The sequence below is a fragment of the Quercus robur genome, chromosome 5, assembly GCF_932294415.1.
Source record: "Quercus robur chromosome 5, dhQueRobu3.1, whole genome shotgun sequence".
Lineage (NCBI taxonomy): Eukaryota > Viridiplantae > Streptophyta > Magnoliopsida > Fagales > Fagaceae > Quercus > Quercus robur.
This window is the reverse complement of record NC_065538.1, coordinates 77,631,449-77,650,260: the sequence shown is the minus strand read 5'-3', so window position 1 is coordinate 77,650,260 and position 18,812 is coordinate 77,631,449. Positions and strand designations below refer to the sequence as shown.

The following is an 18,812-nucleotide window of genomic DNA, read 5'->3' as shown; positions in this document are numbered from 1 at the left end:
ATATCCTTTGTGTGTTTGTCTTCAATCGTTGGATCAAAGAGTTAAATCGGCTTTGAAGATTGGTCCCTTTGCCATTGTTCCCATCCTCCAATTCTCCAGCTACTAGCATTTTATGTTCTACAGGTTTGAAAGGGCACACAAACCCAACACTCAAATAGAAATGGTTCCCGTTAGATGCATGTGTAATTTTTTAATAATGTAAATTTGGGCTAATACTCATCAGATTTAAAACTTTTCAAGACTAATCAATTTGGTCTCTAAAGTAAATTTAGTCCCTAAAATAGTTGGAAAAAAATTAACTATTTAGGGACTAAGTTGGCTTTAAGAATTAAATTGGCTAGTTTTGAAAAATCTTGAATTTGGTTGGCATTAGCCCAAACCTTAGGGTAAGTTAATGGAATTTTCCCTTTTTAACAATAAAAAATTTCTACCTCATTAGGAAATTACTAACAAAGTTAATAGAGGAAATAATATTGCTCATATTTTAACGTTGGGGACCAATAGCGCTCATTTTAAACTTGAGGGACTAAAAGTGCTCACTAGGTAAACCTTAAGGATCAATAATGTAGTTCACCTAAATTTAAGAAGGAATGAGAATAATTTTCATTTAGCCTTCCATCTCATATGTGTGTGTGTGTGTGTGTGTGTGTGTGTGTGTTAATTAATTGGGTAAATGCATTGATTTTTATGTGTTAATTATCCATAGATGGTGCCCCAATTATTTATATAAAATAAATTTATAATTTTATATGGCTATTTTCATAAATTTTATATAAAAATAACAATTGACTTGTAATATGACTTTTCTTTTTCTTTTTCTTTTTTTGAGTTTCAACCTATAGCGTCTGCTCTTGATGATAACTCTTTATCATCAGATCAAGATACCAATCAGTTTTTGGTATAGGCGGGGATTAAACTCCAGATTTCTTATTCAACCATCAGAAACTTTACCAGTTGAGCTAGCTGGAACTCACTTTTCATGTTTAGTTGATTTGGCCCAAAACCATCAAAAGGTAAAATAATAATAATAATAATAAAAGTAGTAACACATGCAATAAAAAATATTAAAAATAATTGTAGGCTTAAATTAGTTGAAATAATCAAAATTTTTTAAATTCATTAAAGTAACATGTCCATTTTTTTTTAATATTAATCTTAAAATTTTATATTTCTTAAATCCTTTTAGTGACATAATGTGTGTGTAATATATGAACCAACATGTAGGAGTCTAAATTTGTGCTATGTAATTAAGCTGAGTATTATTAGTGTAAATACCTTTATTTTTCATGTATTAATTATTTGTAAACGATGCTCTAATTATTGATGTAAAATTAAATTCTTATGATTCTTTTTATTGGATTTATATCGAAAACAATTGATTTGGAATATAACATTCTTATACAAATTGACTTCTGTTGGCAACAATTGAACCAAAGTGAAGCCAAAGATAAAAGAAAATTTAATTATACAAAAAAAATATATAAATGATAATTGTATGCTTAAATATGTAATTCCTATATGGGATTTGGGATTTGACGAAAAAAAATAGCACTCATGATTTTTTATTTTGTTTTGTTTTAAATTTGATAAGGAAGCTACCCAAAAATTGAAGAGAATAATAGGTGTCAATTATGCTAGAAGCAAGTTTGCTACCTCTCATTGGAGATTAGTTTGATAGGCTTAGCCATTACAACGTGGCTAACCGTGAGGGAGTAGATATGATTGTGTCACCCATGAGATATGACTGAAAGATATACTGCACCCAAATGTCCAATCTCTTATTTATTTTGACGAAAGATCCCGTCCATCAAGGGCCTACGTATGTAAAACTTGAAGCACAGACCGTCTTTTAAGTCCTAACTCATGTTTATCCACACAAAAAAAAAGCCTTAAACTCCTTTTTGGCAACGAAGATTGTTCCTGTGATAGGGGTGGGATTAGGATAACATGGTTTTTTTTTTTTGGGGGGGGGGGGGGTGTGGGGGGGTGGGGAGTCATTTTGCTATTTAGCTACAAAAGAAATTCCACCCAAAACATCAATTTTTTATTATTACAATTGAATTTTCTTTTGAGCTAATTGAATCCCCACAAGTGAAATTCATTTTTTTTCACAACATACAAGCTTATCTAATAACTTTGTACAGCACTATCATTTTCTCAATTAAATGGACCTTCCTTCCCAATACGTATCCTATTAATATTTTGTAGATATTTAGCCTACAATATTAATTTCACCTTCATGCAAGACCCATTGGCAATCTTATATGGTTGTATGCGTTCATTGTGGTACAATACTAGAAAAGCTAAGCTCATTTACAGAGAATTCTTCAATCTGAAAGAATCTACCCAGAGAGAATGCAGGGTGCTTTGGTTGAGGAAGGGCTATTGATGCATGGGCACACTAAAAAAAGGGATGCCCATATTTACATGATCGGTCTTGTGCTTGTAATGCTTAGAATCAGGAGTCTAATGTGTCATGAGTTAGGATCCACCCCTATCTGAGAGGGAGAGAAGTATACACAATAATTTTCCAATATTGAGATCCAATGAAGTCTGTGAAGAAAGCCGAGCCACTTACCCTTGCACTTTTCGGAATGATAAAGCATTGGAAAATTAAAGTCACTCAACGATGTGTAGAACAGGTATGGCCCCACAAAACATTTTATTAATTGTAGGTCCAAACTAGGTGGAAATGTGACCGGAAAATGCTAGTACTTATAAAAAATTTTACAATTTTTACTGAGAGTTGTGAATGATAGAAAAAAATAGTGAATCAATACCCTTTTTTTTTTTTAATTTTTTTATGAGTTGGTCCTAAGGTAATTGATCCCCCAACCCACCCACCACCGCTGATGGCAAAGTCCCACCTATCGATGTCTCTTTCAAGCCCCAAATTGCTTTCCCAAACACATTAGAGGAGCCGCATCAATTTGTATAATTTCTCTATCTTATATAATAAGAGGTTAATTTTTCTATTTTACACAAACACGTTTGAAAAACACCAACATCACATTATCTATTCTACAAATTTATTCAATAAAATATTCATTCTTCTACAATTTTTAATTATTTCCTTCAATTTGCTCTCTCTCTCTCTCTCTCTCTCTCTCTCTCTCTCTCTCTCTCTCTCTCTTTTCCTTCAATCCTTATCTTCTCACTCTCTTTCTATATACAGAGACTCAATTCGTAGCCCAACCACAACCTCCTCCCCACCATCCAAGGCACTTTCACAAATGCAAGAGCAACAAAGATCACCACGCAACAACTCATGAACAACCCAAAAAATTCCAAAAAAAAAAAATTCATATCAACCATAGACCCAGAAAATCGAAGCACCCAAAATTTTATAGAAAACTTCATACCCATAAACCTAGAAAATCATATCAACCCAGAAAATTCATACCCATAAACCTACCCATCCCCACCACCATGAAGTGACAACACAAAATCAGTCATCCTACCATCGATCAATCCCAAATAGAAAATCAATTAGGCACCATTGTGTTGCAACTATCGCAAAATCCAGCCATCAATGAGTCTTAACGAAGCCTCCAAAACCCATCAAAAGAAAACCATCTTCAACCAGATCCGAAACAAATATTCCCTAATCCTTCTGAACAACTGCCTTACCACCACCAGAAAATCCAAGTAATCCCAAGCTCTCCCAGACCTTGGTCATTGATGAGAGAGAGAGAGAGAGAGAGAGAGAGTTGGTTTGCTATAAGGAGAGAGAAAAGTAAAATTGAAAACAGATAATTAATAAAATATTAAATATACAGCTACAATAACTGTGTAAAACCGAAAACTGAAAGTTAATAAAATATTAAATAAATAGCTACAGTAATGGTGTAAATATACACAGTTACTATAGCTAATGTGTATATTACCGAAACCGTGTATATTTACATACTTTTGCACAATCTGATATTGGTAAGTTTTGGGCCAAATTATGTTAATTTTACATCTTTTTCTATTTTGCACCCACTGATATGAGTGCTCTTAGCCACTAGCCAATCAACCCTTCTTCCTTTCTCTTTTTTATTTATTTTTTTACTAGCTTTTTTTAGAAGCTTTCGTTCAACTTTCTAGTAATTTCCCCTTCCCATACTCTACTTTCCATCCATGAACCACTCAATTTTAAAAGATTCTCAACCTAGTGTAATTTTTCTTAGTCTCATACTCTTCATTGACTTCCATACATTTTGTGGTCTCATATAGTGATCTTAGAGCCACATTCACATTCTTATTCAGGGGTTTAGCTTACCTCTAGTATCTTTTTAACTAGAAGTTTTCTTTTGTTTTAAATACACAATGGCAAGTGGTAGTGAGTTTTAATCTTCATATTTTACTTAGTGAGTAATGGGGTAGTTTCTCATTAAAACAAAAGGAGATTCTTATTAAAAAAATACTGGAAGTAAGCCAAACCCCTTATTTAGCTTTTTTTTTTTTTTTTTTTTTTAATAAAGTGTTTTCTTAATTGAAGTTAAGGGAAAATGACTTTACAACCTTGAGAGTTACAAAATTTTTCTTCCCTTATTATATTTTCAGTTCATTTCAATTTATTTATCTTGTGGCATAAAATTTTCGTTTTTATCTTATTAATTTATAAACCCAACTAATTATCCATTGATGAATAAATTTTCTTCTTATGTTTGTACGTTTAATCATTTGATTATTTAAAGAAGAGTTAAATTCGATGCCAAAAGATTTACTCTTATAGCATAATGCCACATTGCCACATTAAGGTCAAGATGTTGAATCCTTTTTCTAAAATATTTTTTATACATGTGTCTTGCAAACTAGGAAAATTTTGCATACTCAAAAGGATTTAGAAAGATATGATGCTCTCATAGTGCTTTGTGTTTTTACTTGAATGGAGATTCAAAATGATAGTTTAGTCTTGGCTTCCCTTGAAAAAAAATTTATGGTTTTGCCCCTAGTAATCGTAGACTTCTTTTTCCACGATTTGTGATTCATGAATAGTAAATTTACATGTTTTTTATTTTCTTTTTGATAGATAAATAGTGGGGAGGGGACTGTAAGATTTGAACAAGGGCTATCACAAAATATGGTATTAGCGTTAAACGTTCAGTAATCACTTGAATCCCAAATTTACAATACTAGTCTGTAATTTGTGAGATGAACAAAAATGTAACATAATGTGATTTTTTTTCTTTATTTTTTTAAAATTTTCTAAATATAAAATTTAATTGTTATGGTAGTTATTAATAGTTATATGTTATGGTTGTGTTATATGGAGCTACATATTTTAGAATAACATATTAATTATGATTCTGTTTATATATAGAACTATTTTATGTGGCACATGGATATAGGAAATCCAACCATTGAAAGAGAGGTAGACAAATTGCACGCCTTTTGATAATTAATACTCTAGAACATAAGTAATAGGCCAAAAAGTTTTTTTTTATTGTTCGCCCCAATTTAATTTTGACCAATATTGGTCGAAACTGATTTAAACGTCTAGAATTAGCTGTAATTTTACCCGTGGTAGAATTGGGGGGTCATTGTTCTTGTTTACATATCGGTACATGATTTTTTGTTTATTCTGATTGGAATGGAACGATATTCAAAACCATGCCAACTACCTTAGTGGTTGGGTGAACCCTGATCTTGGTAATGGGTATTCATGGAAGGACTCAAATCAAAATGTTGTACATGATGTCAAGGTCTAAAATTCAAAATTTTAAATTTGAAGGAACAAAATCAAAATGACCCAAAGTTAAAGGATACATTTGCAATTTGATTTTAAAAAGGCAGAAAATAATTGTTGCTCAATATATTTCAAATCAATTATCTATCAAAATATTTCCAAAAATATAAAAATTTATCTATCAAAATAGAACTAGACATTATTTTAAAATTTTAAAATCATTTATGATCGATTATGTACTAAATTTTATAATTTCTCTTTCAATGTATGAAATCTATGAGTCCTTATCATCCTTTTGGAAAAATTCAGAAAAAAATATGATTATGAATAAAACATATAATTACTTTGGACCTACTATCACCCCATCAAATTTTTGAAGGGAAAAAAAAATTAAACTAATAAAAGAAGGAAGCACAGACATGCATATAGAAGAGAAGTAACTTAGAATAAAAAGAGCAATATTTTTTCATAGGATCCTAGCCTCTTTTTTCTCAATTTTTCCTTAGTTTTTTACTTATTTGTAAATTTTTATTATTAAAAAAATCAACTTTTAGTAGCAAAAAACACCAAAAAAGTTGATTTAAATAAAAAATAATATTAATGAAAGGCCACATTACATGGACCAACTAACCATTCAATTATAAGAAATGCTATGTTTACAGCATTTTCTCAATACTTTCACATAATGTTTTGATATAAGATTTCAATTCTTCTGTGTTTTAGCAGTAGTAAGTATATTGTTCCACGGAACTAAGGTCAAGTAATTTAAGTTGTAGATTCAAATTTAACCAATAATAACTTACCACTTATGATTTGTTATGAAAATGTTGCAAATATAGAACTTTTCTTCAAATATTTTGATATCCTTTGCCTATTGTAATTTGTAAGTGTGTCCCACTATAACACACTCACGTCACGACAAATAGTATGAACATTACCATCACATTTACCTTGAATATTTGTCTGAATAACCTTTTTTAGGCTAACAATTTATCCATAAATAAATAAATAATTGCTAGCCGCTTCTAGAAATTAATGTGTATCTAGTCTAGGTAAGATGTCCCCTTCCCTATCTTCTAGAAATTTTTGTACATTAAGCAGAATGGCATCCATTTCCCATCTTTGTCAATCTTCACCATGGTGAAATAATAGAAACAGTAGGTTCATTTTTACAGAAGGAGCTGTTGAAGACTGATCACTTGGAACCACTTTACCAACAGAAAGTACAGGTTGTCTTGGTGGTGGAAGTTCCATTGATTCACTTCCTAGAAGAGCCACCACAGTGGACATGGTAGGCCTGTCTACAGGATCATCGTACGCGCACAAAAGTCCGATTTGAATGAGTCTTTGGACTACCGATTGCTGGCTTGATTCCGTCAACAAATTAAGGGTCCACAATTTCCAAATCATTTTCTTCATTCCATAGTCTCCATGCCTGTTTAGTTGTTTAAACAGTAATGTTTTATAGAAATTTTTGTTTCCCAATTGTCAATTCAAAAGGATAAAGAAATGTCCATATGCAAGGAGAGTTAGGGCATGCTGTGCAAGGTAGAAGCCATTATTGTTTTTCATACTAAGGGTCCATTTGGATACAGCTTATTTTGCTGAAAACTGAAAACACTATAGCAAAATAATTTTTAAATGTGTGAATAGTGCCATGAGACCCATTTTTAATATTTTTTTTAAAATAAAGTGGTTGTGAGTCCCATAAACAGTGCATGAGTGGAAAAATAAAAAATCACTGCTAAAAAAAAAAAAAGATAAAAAAAAAGAAGGAAATGTGAAAACTCAAAACGCAGACGTAGGATAATTCCTATCCAAACAAACACTAATAATTTCGAGCAAAATCACACCAAAGCTAAAAACAACTAATTTTACAGAGAGTAGTCCCTCCATTGCATACATTGGAGCCATGTATCCACTGTTTTTTATGCTGAAATTATTGTTATTATTATAATCTATAAGAAAATAGCTTGAGAATACACACACACACACACACACACACACACACACACACACACAAAAGATCCTTGCACAAATCTAATATTTTGTCAACCATGTCATGGTTCACCAACACATTGCTAAGCTTCAAGTTCCTATGAATGACTTTAATCCAGGAGACCTCATGAAGATATAGAAGCCGTTTGGCTAGGAAGCATGAACACTTCATTTAGGGTGTCATATCCATATCGGACACGGAACAAGTTTGGGACACTTTTGGAGGTGTGTTCCAGTTGTGTACTTTCTTTTTTCTTTTCTTTTTTAAAATTACTGGATATGGCTAGGACACTTATTTTTTATTTCTTTTTGGTTTCAATCTTGAATAATTACATACTTATCTTTTATCTATTCTTTTGGATCTTATTCGTTGGTTTGTATTCTAGTTTCTAAAATAAAAATAAAATATATTTAATAATTAATTAATTTGCGTATCCTCGCCATGTTGTGTTCTAATTTTTCAAAAAATTTTGCGTCGTAGTATCTAACTCTTGTCTATGTCCATGCTTCCTATCCCTCTGGAAATTGCACCAATAATGCCATAACATGTCTTCCAATCAGGTTACAAGCTTCTTTTTTAATCTAAAATTAAGTACTAGAGGAATGTTTAGTGCAAGAAATCATGTGTAAAATTAATTAAGTCGTAATTAAAAGCACCCACTAATTGGTCACACAAACTTTCAAAAGTATGGGTTTTTTCACAAAGCAATAATGCTAAATACACAACAAATTAATTTCATGACTTTTCTCATAACTTGTTAAGGTGGCAAACTATGATTAGTGCAATATCACTTTCACATGGGATCAACATTGCCATTCACAACATGTCATCTTCGCATTAACCCAAGCATGCTATATACTCACTACTTGTTATGAATCTCTTAGACAAGTAGCATATAAAATTTTTTTTTTTTTATGCATAAAATTTAAGATGGAATTTGAATTATTTTCATTTAGTCTTCCACCTCATATAATATATATATATATATATATTTATGTCAATGTGTTAATTAATTGGGTAAATACTAAATGCATTGATTTTCATATATTAATTATCCATATATGGTGCACCAGTTATTTATATCAAATGAATTTATATGGCTATTTTCATAAATTTTATATAAAAATAACAATTGATTTGTAATATGACATTCTTTTTTAATTCATGTTTAGTTGATTTGGCACAAAACCATCAAAAGGTAAAATCAAATTTAGTAACACATGATATAAAAAATATTAAAAATAGTTTTATGCTCAAATTAGTAATAAAAAATATTTGTAATAAAAAATATAAAAGATAAAAGCAAATTTAATTATATGCAATAAAAAATATATAAGATAATTGTACGTGTAAATATGTGATTCCAAAAAGGGATTTTGTTAGGACATATGTGAATCATGTTAAGAACATATGTCAATGTTGAATTGGTTAATCATTTGACAAAATGCATTTTACTTATAATTAAGTAGATCTAGGATGTGTTTAATACTTCAAGGAATAAGGTTTCAAGTTCAAGTGTTAAAATCATGCAAGTCTGTCTAAGAATACGTTGAAGAAGTACTGGATTTTAAAACTTGACAGCTAGTATCTATCGAGGTTTAAAAGACTGTTTAAGCCTGATGATCGACAACTAGATTTTCAGTTCTGCTTTTCATCCAATCCGTGTATAGATGTTTAGGCTTTCTTTTCTCACAACCCTAAATATATATATAAGGATTGTTTTAAGGGGCCGTCACAGCTAATGCAAGTAAGTGCAACTTGATGGAAAGGTTTTTCACAAGTATATTGTGAATCAGAGACATATGCCCTAGTTCATCTTTCTCTTCAAGAAGTTGCTGTGTTTGTACACCGTAGGGTTTTGTAACCAATGAGTTTCGTGATCTTCATCATGTCGATGAATTGAAGTACTTTGCAGCCAACATCTTTTTTAAGTTGGTGTATTGGCTAGTCACGTACTAGGAGCCGTGCATTGAAATGAGAGATTGTCACTACAGAATAAGTCCAATTGGATATTAGGGTAAGGGTTCAACTGTAGATTGGTATAAGGTACTGTGATTCCTTTACTTGTAACCGCTTATTGTAATAATAGTGAATTCTCGGGAGTGGTGACCTTAAAATCACCCGATTGGGTTTTTGCCATGTAGGTTTTCCCCATTCATAAAACAATCACCATGTCAATTTATTTTCCACTGCATTTGAACTTAGTTGATAATTTGTTTGTGCTACAACACTTATTGCATGCTAATTGAATTAATTAATTAACTTGGCTAATTAATTGGTTAATTCATCACAAGGGGTCAATACATTCTTGGCCTATCAAGTGGTATCAGAGTAGGCACACTCTGATTAGGTTTTAATCTTTGTTGTGTGATTCATTGACCCCTATTTATCATGGATAGATGATAGTCTCTTATTATACCTCCTTTATTTGATGGCACTAACTATGCATACTGGAAAGTATGCATGAAAACAAGGCACTTGCTGCTACTTTGAGCGACACCAAGCCTGAGGATGATTTTGATAATGAGGATGATGGAATCCTAAATGCCTTCACTACCACTGTAAATCCTACTGAGGGGATTGTTTAAAATGTGGATGATGAAGAGGACTTGGTGGATTCTAAGTTCGAGAAAATTGATGATCAAGATGATATCCATACAGCCAATGAAAAATTGTATAAGGTGTCTGAGAAGCATGAAAAACTATATAGGCTGGCCACCAAGAAGTTGAGTGATTTGGAACTTGATCGAGAAAAGCTTTCAACAAAGTTTGATGAAGTCAATCAAACCATTGGAACACTGCGGTTTGAGAACAATTTCTTTGTTGAAAAGACCAAAAAGCTTGAGGCAGAGTTGTTCTGAGTCAGAGCTTAGTCTGAAAGGACTTCAAGTGCAAAGCTTGACGAGATGCTTAGCATTCAGATATCTACTTTTGATCGAACCAGTTTAGGGTATGATTTCTCTTATCCTAGTATTGCTTCTACTAGTACTACTGTTTTTGTTTCTTCTACTAATAATGTTGAATCTGAAAATAATGATGTGAAAAATGTGTTAGCTAGTGAGAACGTTGACAAGGATAAATCTATCTTAGGAGCACCCCCTAAGCTGGATAAGAAAGAGACTAAAAACCCTAGGGCTAAGAAGGAAAACACTCAAAAACCTAAATAGAAGAAGCAGCATCTCTGTCATCACTGTGGAGCACCTGGACATACTTGTCCTAATTGCTATAAGTGGTTAGCCTCTCAACAAAGCAACAGTATGATCTCATTGAGAAACCAAAATCAGTTTTCATCCTCTTTTGCTCCTCTTGGAGATCTACTCACAGCCCTCATGTTCCTTTCAAACTTGAACGGTTTCAACTCTTCCCCCTCACCGCCAGATCAAGGGTTTGCTAAACGGAAAGGTTCTTCCAAGGTGTGGAAGGGAAAAGGCTCCAAGTGATTTAGTCACTTTTTTCTCTCTCTCCCCTTCTTGTTTTTGATTTTGCATTACTTGTGTGTTTTTCTTTCTTGTTTTGAGTCAATCTAGTTTTATGTATTGCTTTGTTTAACATGTTTTTATTTGTTTATTTTTTCAGTTTTGATTTATTTTGTTTTTCATAAAAAAAATTTTGAAAAACTAGAAAAATACAAAAATAGTGTGTGTTTGTGTACATTGGTATTTGTGTACCTTGGATGGCTATTGAAACAAAATTTTCTAAATTTTGTATCTTTTGTACCTTAGATGAGTATCTCTATGCACAACTAAGCAAGTGAGATTTATGGCTCATATTTGTAATAAGTAAGATTAAGTAATCTTTTGTACTTAATACTCGTATCACTCTTTTTGACGGGAATGACTAGAAAATCTTAAGAGAAATTTATAAATAATCATTTCACCACTATTGCCTGCCAATCATGAAATGACATCTATATGCTTCGGCATAGCAAAAGTGCAATGTCAAAAGCTTAACATCATAAAGCGAAACATTTGACTTTTTGTACACCTTGACCTTTAAAAAATAGAATACACACACACACATAAAGCGAAACGTTTGACTTTTTGTTGATAACTTCTTATTGCGCTACTTGACTATATAAATCCATGCCACGTATACATTTAAAAACACCGAATAGTTGTGCCTTTTTCATTTTACCCGTTAAGTTTTAGTATCTTCTCACCGTTTAACATAGGATAAAAGCAAAATGTTTGAATTTTTGTTGATCACTTCTTATTGCACCATCTAACTATATAAATTTATACCACGTATACATTTAAAAACTCTGAACAGTTTTGTCTTTTTCATTTTACCCATTAAGTTTTAGTATCTACTCACTGTTGGGAATTTAGAAGAGTAATATAATGAAATAACAAAATGATCCAGCAAAAAATCAGAAATTTTGATTGGCTTGGAGGCACAATTGAATGTTATCCTTAAACAATATTTGCCCTCACATAAGAGTTGCTAAAGGTTTATTGTAAGTTTTAGACCTTTGGAAAACACAGTGTTTAACCTAATTTATTAGCCAAGTTCTTACTTAAGTTAATTATTCAGATCTAAGTTAAACATTCATCACAAGAAAACATGCACAACGAAAATCTAAACAACACAAGATGTGATAACTTAGGAAAACTAATGAAACAAATTTGTTTCAAGGTAAAAACCTGGGGAGAACGATCTCAAGAGAACAATCCACTATATCATATTGAGATTTACAGTCAAGAATACCAATCTGTAGTAAATCTAACTATAGTCACAAAACTAAGCTATGAACCCCTCAAATTTATTTGATGTGGACTTACTCCAACATGAATCTCTAGTTCATGTCTTGATCTTCTGTACGCTTGATAGTTGAAGCTTGCTGCAACTTTTACTCCACCGGTATTAATAATATTTGTGTGATTTTCAATAGGTGCTTGAAAGAGTTAGAAGGTACAATAACCTCATAGATCTCACAATAGTAGGTCTCCAAGACTTGAAAAACATGCTTTAGGGCTTTCCTTGTATACCTAGTAGGTTTGGACTGAAACCCTAAGACCTTGTTTGGTTTGAAGCATCACTCATACTCAGTTCTCATAATTCAGTTTTTATAACTCTATTTCTCTCTTATCTCACTCCCAGTTTGTTTGGCTAAAAAATTGGATTTAGCTTTCATCACCAAAACTCAACTTTAACTACAACATGTGGAGCCATGGTTCAGAATCCTCCCTTTTCTTACCCGTATGAACTCTCTCTCTAGTCTCCCCCACTCCTTTTTTTGTCTTTCTTGTTCCTTATTTCTTCTTCTTTGCCAAAAATGGGATCTCACAAATCAAGCCAGAATAGCACAAATAACAAATTTCCACGACAAAAATAGTAGAACCACCAACAAAAACCCAAACTTTCACCAAGTTTATGCACATATAACTAAGTTTGATGTAGAACAGACAGCACATGCATTCCTGGAGCAACAGGGGCATAGGAAGTCACAATGCAAGATCAAAGGGGGGTGCCAGTAGGGGCCATCGGAGTAACAGTGTTGGAATTGCATGAAATTTGGCAGGTTGAAGGAAAACGGCGTTCTGATCCAGATTCATATCTATGAATGTCGCCGAAATTTAGGCGAATTCCTTCATTAAGGCCCCGAAAACAATGTTTTTGCTATTTATAGAAATATTTGTTTTTCCTTAATAACTTTTAGTTTAAAAGTCAGAATAAGTTCCCGTCTATTTTGGGACGACCCTTAAGGTTAGTAGTTTATGATTCTGCATTTAACTCAATTTTGCCATTTTTGGTAAAATTCGGTATTTTTGTGACCTAATCGCGTAATTAGTGCGAATTAGGGTTTTTCAAACATTTTTCTCAGTATTTATATGTTTTGTAACCGTCAGTGGCAAATTAGACTATTATCAATAAACACAGACGTTTTGTTGAATTATCTTCTGGTGTATTCTAGTTTTATTCTCCTTGTGGATTCAGGGAAACCCCTCGTGGATTCGAGGTTTACTACCAGGAACTAACAGTTTAGTTTATGTTCCATCAAGAGAGCATCGTGTGTGCTTTCTTTAGGCTTCCACAACATCAAAGTTACATTCATGGGTATCACAATATCATACAAAATCATCAAAAAATATCAAACCCAGGGTGCCAACGACTTGGGAGAAGAAATAAGAGAGGGTTGGGGTGTGGTAAGGAAAGAAGAGAGGGGCTTTTGGTTTTTGGAAGGTGATTCTTCTTCGTCATCACCCACGTCGTCATTTGTGGTGGTGGTGTCGTCGTCGTGTTCAGTTGAGGTGTTGTCATTTGTGGGGGTGGATTTAGCTGGGGATTTGTCGTCTAAGGATGGGGAGTATGGTTTGGTGGTGGTGGTGTTGTTTTGGGGTTCGGTGGCCTTGTTAAGATTTGGTGGTGGAGGTAGAGGTAAAAATTTGGCAGTTGTAGCGGTGGGTGTAGGTGTGGCTAATTCGGTGGGGGCGGTAGTGGGAGTTGGTTTGGTGGAATCATCTTCGTCTTCACCTCTATAGGTGACTTGGAGAGAATCTATTGTGGGGGCAAAAGAATAAACAAGAAGGCAACTGGTTTTTCAGCGAAGAAAAAATAAATAAATAAATAAATAAAGAGGAAGAAAGAAAAAGAGATGGGTGTCCATTGGTGGTGAGTAATGAGTGTTGTGACTTGATTAGACAAGGCATTAGGTGGGTCCCACAGTGCGAATATTTTTATTAAAATGCCATGATAACTCATAACTCATGACTTGAAAACAACATTTTGCCTTCATTCATTCTGCAGGCCCACCTATGAGATATGACTGGAAAATAATAGTGGCTTAAAATGTCAAGATCTCTTGTTTATTTTGTACAAATGTCCCTCAGTTCATCAACGGCCTACGTTTCAAATGCGCTATTGAGAAGCCCAGCCCACAAACAAACCGACATCGAAATAAATGAAATTTCCTTTTTCAATTTGAAAACTGAAAAACATTTTTATACAAAACATATTATTATTTAATAACTTTGTAGTTTGTGCAGTACAATCATTTACTCAATTAACTGGACCTTCCTTCCCAAACTCCAATACGTATCCTATCCTATTTTATAGAAATTAAGGGTACAATAATAAGTTCACCATCATGCAAAACCCAATGGCAATCTTGTACAGTTGTAAGCGTTCATTTTGGTACAATAGTAGAAAAACTTAGCTCATTTACCGAGATTTCATCCATCGACATGAATTTAGCCACCGAAAATGCAGGGTGTTTTGGTTCAGGAAGAGCTATTGATTCATTTCCCAGCATAACTATCACAGTCGACATGGTGGGTCTATCTTGTGGATTTTCCTCAACACACAAAAGTCCAATATGTATGCACTTTACAATTTCTGATGTCGAACCTGATTCCATCAAAAAGTTGTCCACGAACTCTAACAAATTATCTTCATTCCACAGTCTCCATGCCTGTGAATTTAGATTGCAAATGGAGTTATATTTCATATATGCTATCCTATTTCTATTTTTGTCTAATTCTAATTCAAGCAGGCAAAAATTAACATACATATGCAAGGAGTGTCTGCGAATGTTCAGTGAGATAGAAGCCACTACTCCTTTTTCCACTAATAATCTCAAGCAAGATTACACCAAAGCTGAAGACATCGGACTTAACAGAGAATACTCCTTCCATTGCATATTCTGGAGCCATGTACCCACTTTTTGGATACCAACATCTTTATCATTATTATTTAAAAAACCAAGAAGAAGAGAAATAAAAGAAGAAGTGGCTTACTATGTTCCTACAACTCTGTTGGTGTTAGCTATATTTTGGTTTTCAGAAAAGATCCTCGCCATTCCAAAATCTGATATTTTGGCAACCATGTTATGGTCCAACAAAACATTGCTAGGCTTCAAGTCTCTGTGAATGATTTTAAGCCTGGAGTCCTCATGGAGATATAGAAGTCCTCTAGTAATCCCACTAATTATGTCATAGTAAGTCTTCCAATCAAGTTGTGAGCGCCTTTTTGAATCTAAAATTCAATATTAATGTTAAGTTATGAAATAGTGTATAAATATGAATTGTAGAAGTCTACAAGAAATCCAAAATACTATCCGACTTAAAAAACAAAATGTAGGAAGAAACAAACCAAAAATAAAATTATCAAGGCTTTTGTTGTGCATAAACTCGTATACAAGCAACTTTTCTTCTCCCTGTATGCCACATCCCAATAGCCTCACAAGATTTTTGTGCTGAAGTTTTGCAATAAGTATGACCTCATTTTTGAATTCCTCTAAGCCTTGCAATGACTTCATTGAGAACCTTTTAACTGCTACTTCCTTCCCTTCAGGTAGCACACCCTGTGTAAAATAACCTCCAAAAAGACAAAATTTAGGACCTAGTTGTTAATTGGTATGAATTGTATTAGATTACCATTAATAAGAAGCCTTTGACGTGCATGACAAAAATATTATAAGCACACTTTGATTCATATGTTTGGGACAACTAATTTGCATAGTTTTTATCAAAATATATAGCTTTTGGTGACTTTTATGTTAAATGTGTGATAAAATCTATAAAAGCTAGCTTATTTCTAAAAGGCTAAAATCAAATTATTTGCAAAAAATTGAAACAAAAGGCAAAAAGTAAAAAACATTAAGCAAATGCCAAACACTTTCGGAAGCTCTTTTTCTACTCAGTTTGGAGTTTAACGTGACAAAGAATCCTTCGGAATCACAAACAACATAACAAAGAATCCTAGCCCACTTAACATGACAAAGAATCTTTTTCTAGTGTTTCCAACGGTTTTCTATGTAGCATGGTCTTCCATTTGAAATGTTTTCCATCTTATATCCATTCTCTATGTCAAAATATTTTTATTACTTATTATATATATATATATATATATATATTTTGATGATATGTTGAGTATATTAATATTGTGTGATTAATTGTTTCAATTAATTATTTCTAAATTGTTAATCGCCAAGGGGTTTAGACTTTAGAGTATATTTTGATGATGTGTCCAATGCTTAGATTGGCTGTAGAATAGTCCCCTTCGCAGAATTTATAAAATCCCAACTTTGAAAGCTTTTCAAATTCTAAATTTTTTTCATATTTATATGCTGTAAATTTGATATGTTTGCTAATTTTGAGTACTAATAAACGCAAGAAATGAATTTTGATTCTTCTTACCTTGTAAACTTTACCAAATCCACCTTCACCAATCTTGTTGTCATCTGAGAATTTGTTTGTTGCAACTTCAATTGCCCCAAAATCAAATTGCAAGGATTCTACAGTTGTTATTTCACTTGCAGCTAAAGACCCAAAAATAAATAAAAGTAAGAGATTACACTACAAAGAGCATTGTTTACAGATATGATAAAGGTGGGCGTTTGCACGTATTCAATATAATCTTTATCCAAAAATAAATAAATAAATAACAAAATAAAGTTCTGTTAATGGGTATGAATATTTGTTAAAGGACTATTTTTAAAAAGTTTTAAGATTACTTTTATGAAAAGGGTCACGTTAACGAGTGCCTTTAAAGCACTTATTAATAATTCATTTTAGGAAAGTTTTGATACTATTTTTATGAGAAATTAAAAAAGCTGTCAAAATATTAATTACTTTTTTTTCATTTCCCATAAAAACTTTTTTTAAATGGATTATTAACCAAGGCACTCATTATTAGCATTTCCGTTATGAAAAATATAAAAACTCTTTAAAAAGTTTTTTTTTTCCTATAAATTTTTTTAAATAGTTGATAAACCAATTTTCTTAAGTTATCCGTTAACTTTTCACATTCTAATTTATATAGCTTTTAGCACACCCTCACATGCGGCTTGAAATACATCGTTAATGAAAGGATTCAACTTGCATACCATGATAATTGAGTAGGCCATCAGATTTTTGTGAATTCTCTTCTTTTATATCATTGGACTTCATTCTTGCTCTCCTCCTTCGGAAACAGTAAAGCAGAATGACTAGCACCACAGAGGCAGCAATTGTAACAGCAATTACGATAGCTATTACCTTTGAGCTTTTGCCTTTTCCTGCAAAAGCAATATCATGTTTTATTGAGAATAGTTAATAGTCAGTAATAAGAAGTGCTTAAGTGACTGTTTGGTCAGGCGTTCTGAGCAACAGTTTTTAGTATTTAAATAATATTATACATATTTTCACATATTTTTTTCAAAGTATTTTCAAAAAATATAAACAAATTTACTCGAACAACATTACCAAACAGTAATATGATACCATAGGACCATATTAGCTTTGCTAGTATACTTGAGTTTTTAGGCCTCGTTTGGTACACTCACTCAAATATATGTTTTTAGTTTTTAAATAACATTACATGCATTTCTATCTATTTTTTTAACGTACTTCTACCCATATTTCTATCTATTTTTTTAACGTACTTCTACCCATATTTTTAAGTGCATTTACCAAACGTCGAACATTCTCATCAACCTGATCAAAGTAGCCTACTAAAAATATGATTGAACACCCACAAAAAACTGTTGGGTGCCGACACCCACAAGTCCAGTTCTTACTCTTTGTCAAGGCTCCTCAGATGAGCTTGGGAGAGAAGTTTGTTGAGAAGTAAATGAAGTCAGCTTTTATGTGCAAAAGTCAAGCAATATTTCTGAAGGATGTATCTATTGTCTCGTGCGTGTCATACAAGCTAGAGAAGAAAAGCTAGATAATAAATAAATGACGCCATTCGGCGAGAAGTCCTAGGGATGACTATATAAATCCGTACTTGCACGTATCTGCCTCACTCGCCCTTAATAAAATAAAAGAACTTTATTCGTCCCGCATAAACAAATGGGGGTGGGGATGGAGATTAACATTTTCCTCCACAGTCCAGCCCCACTCCGTTTATATTTAAATAATTAAAAAAACATTTTTACAAGTTTTTTTATAAGATAATAAACAAATATTTTTAATTTTCTAACTTTAAATTTATGATATTTTTTTATATCGTATTATTGAATTTATATTTTTATGTTTTAATATTTACGCTATTTATATTTTTTAATTGTTGTATTGGTATGTTTGAATTGTTTTTGTATTTCTTATAACTTGAATTGTTGTATATTGTTATGCTTTGAGAAGGTTTTGTAATGTTAGAATTTGTTTTTTTAAATGTTTTATGAATTTTAATTTAATGCATTCAAATAAATTTTTAATT

At 32.4% G+C, this 18,812-nt stretch overlaps 1 protein-coding gene across 4 annotated transcripts in view; it reads right to left on the bottom strand.

Annotated features, from left to right (window-relative positions):
- LOC126727223 (cysteine-rich receptor-like protein kinase 25) overlaps positions 1–18,812 on the bottom strand; it is a 102,171-nt gene that overhangs the window by 33,324 nt on the left and 50,035 nt on the right. Inside the window, exons 2-7 of one of the 4 annotated variants that reach the window (XM_050432795.1) lie at positions 17,500–17,670; positions 16,811–16,932; positions 15,765–15,975; positions 15,410–15,647; positions 15,182–15,332; positions 14,612–15,084 (exon numbers count right to left, since the gene is read on the bottom strand). The exons of the other annotated variants lie outside the window; for them this stretch is intronic. Of the exons in view, the coding sequence (XP_050288752.1) occupies positions 14,800–15,084; positions 15,182–15,332; positions 15,410–15,647; positions 15,765–15,975; positions 16,811–16,932; positions 17,500–17,670 (1,178 nt within the window). The 3' untranslated portion in view covers positions 14,612–14,799. Of the gene's footprint in view, positions 1–14,611; positions 15,085–15,181; positions 15,333–15,409; positions 15,648–15,764; positions 15,976–16,810; positions 16,933–17,499; positions 17,671–18,812 lie in introns of those variants that run through there. 4 annotated transcript variants of the gene reach the window in all.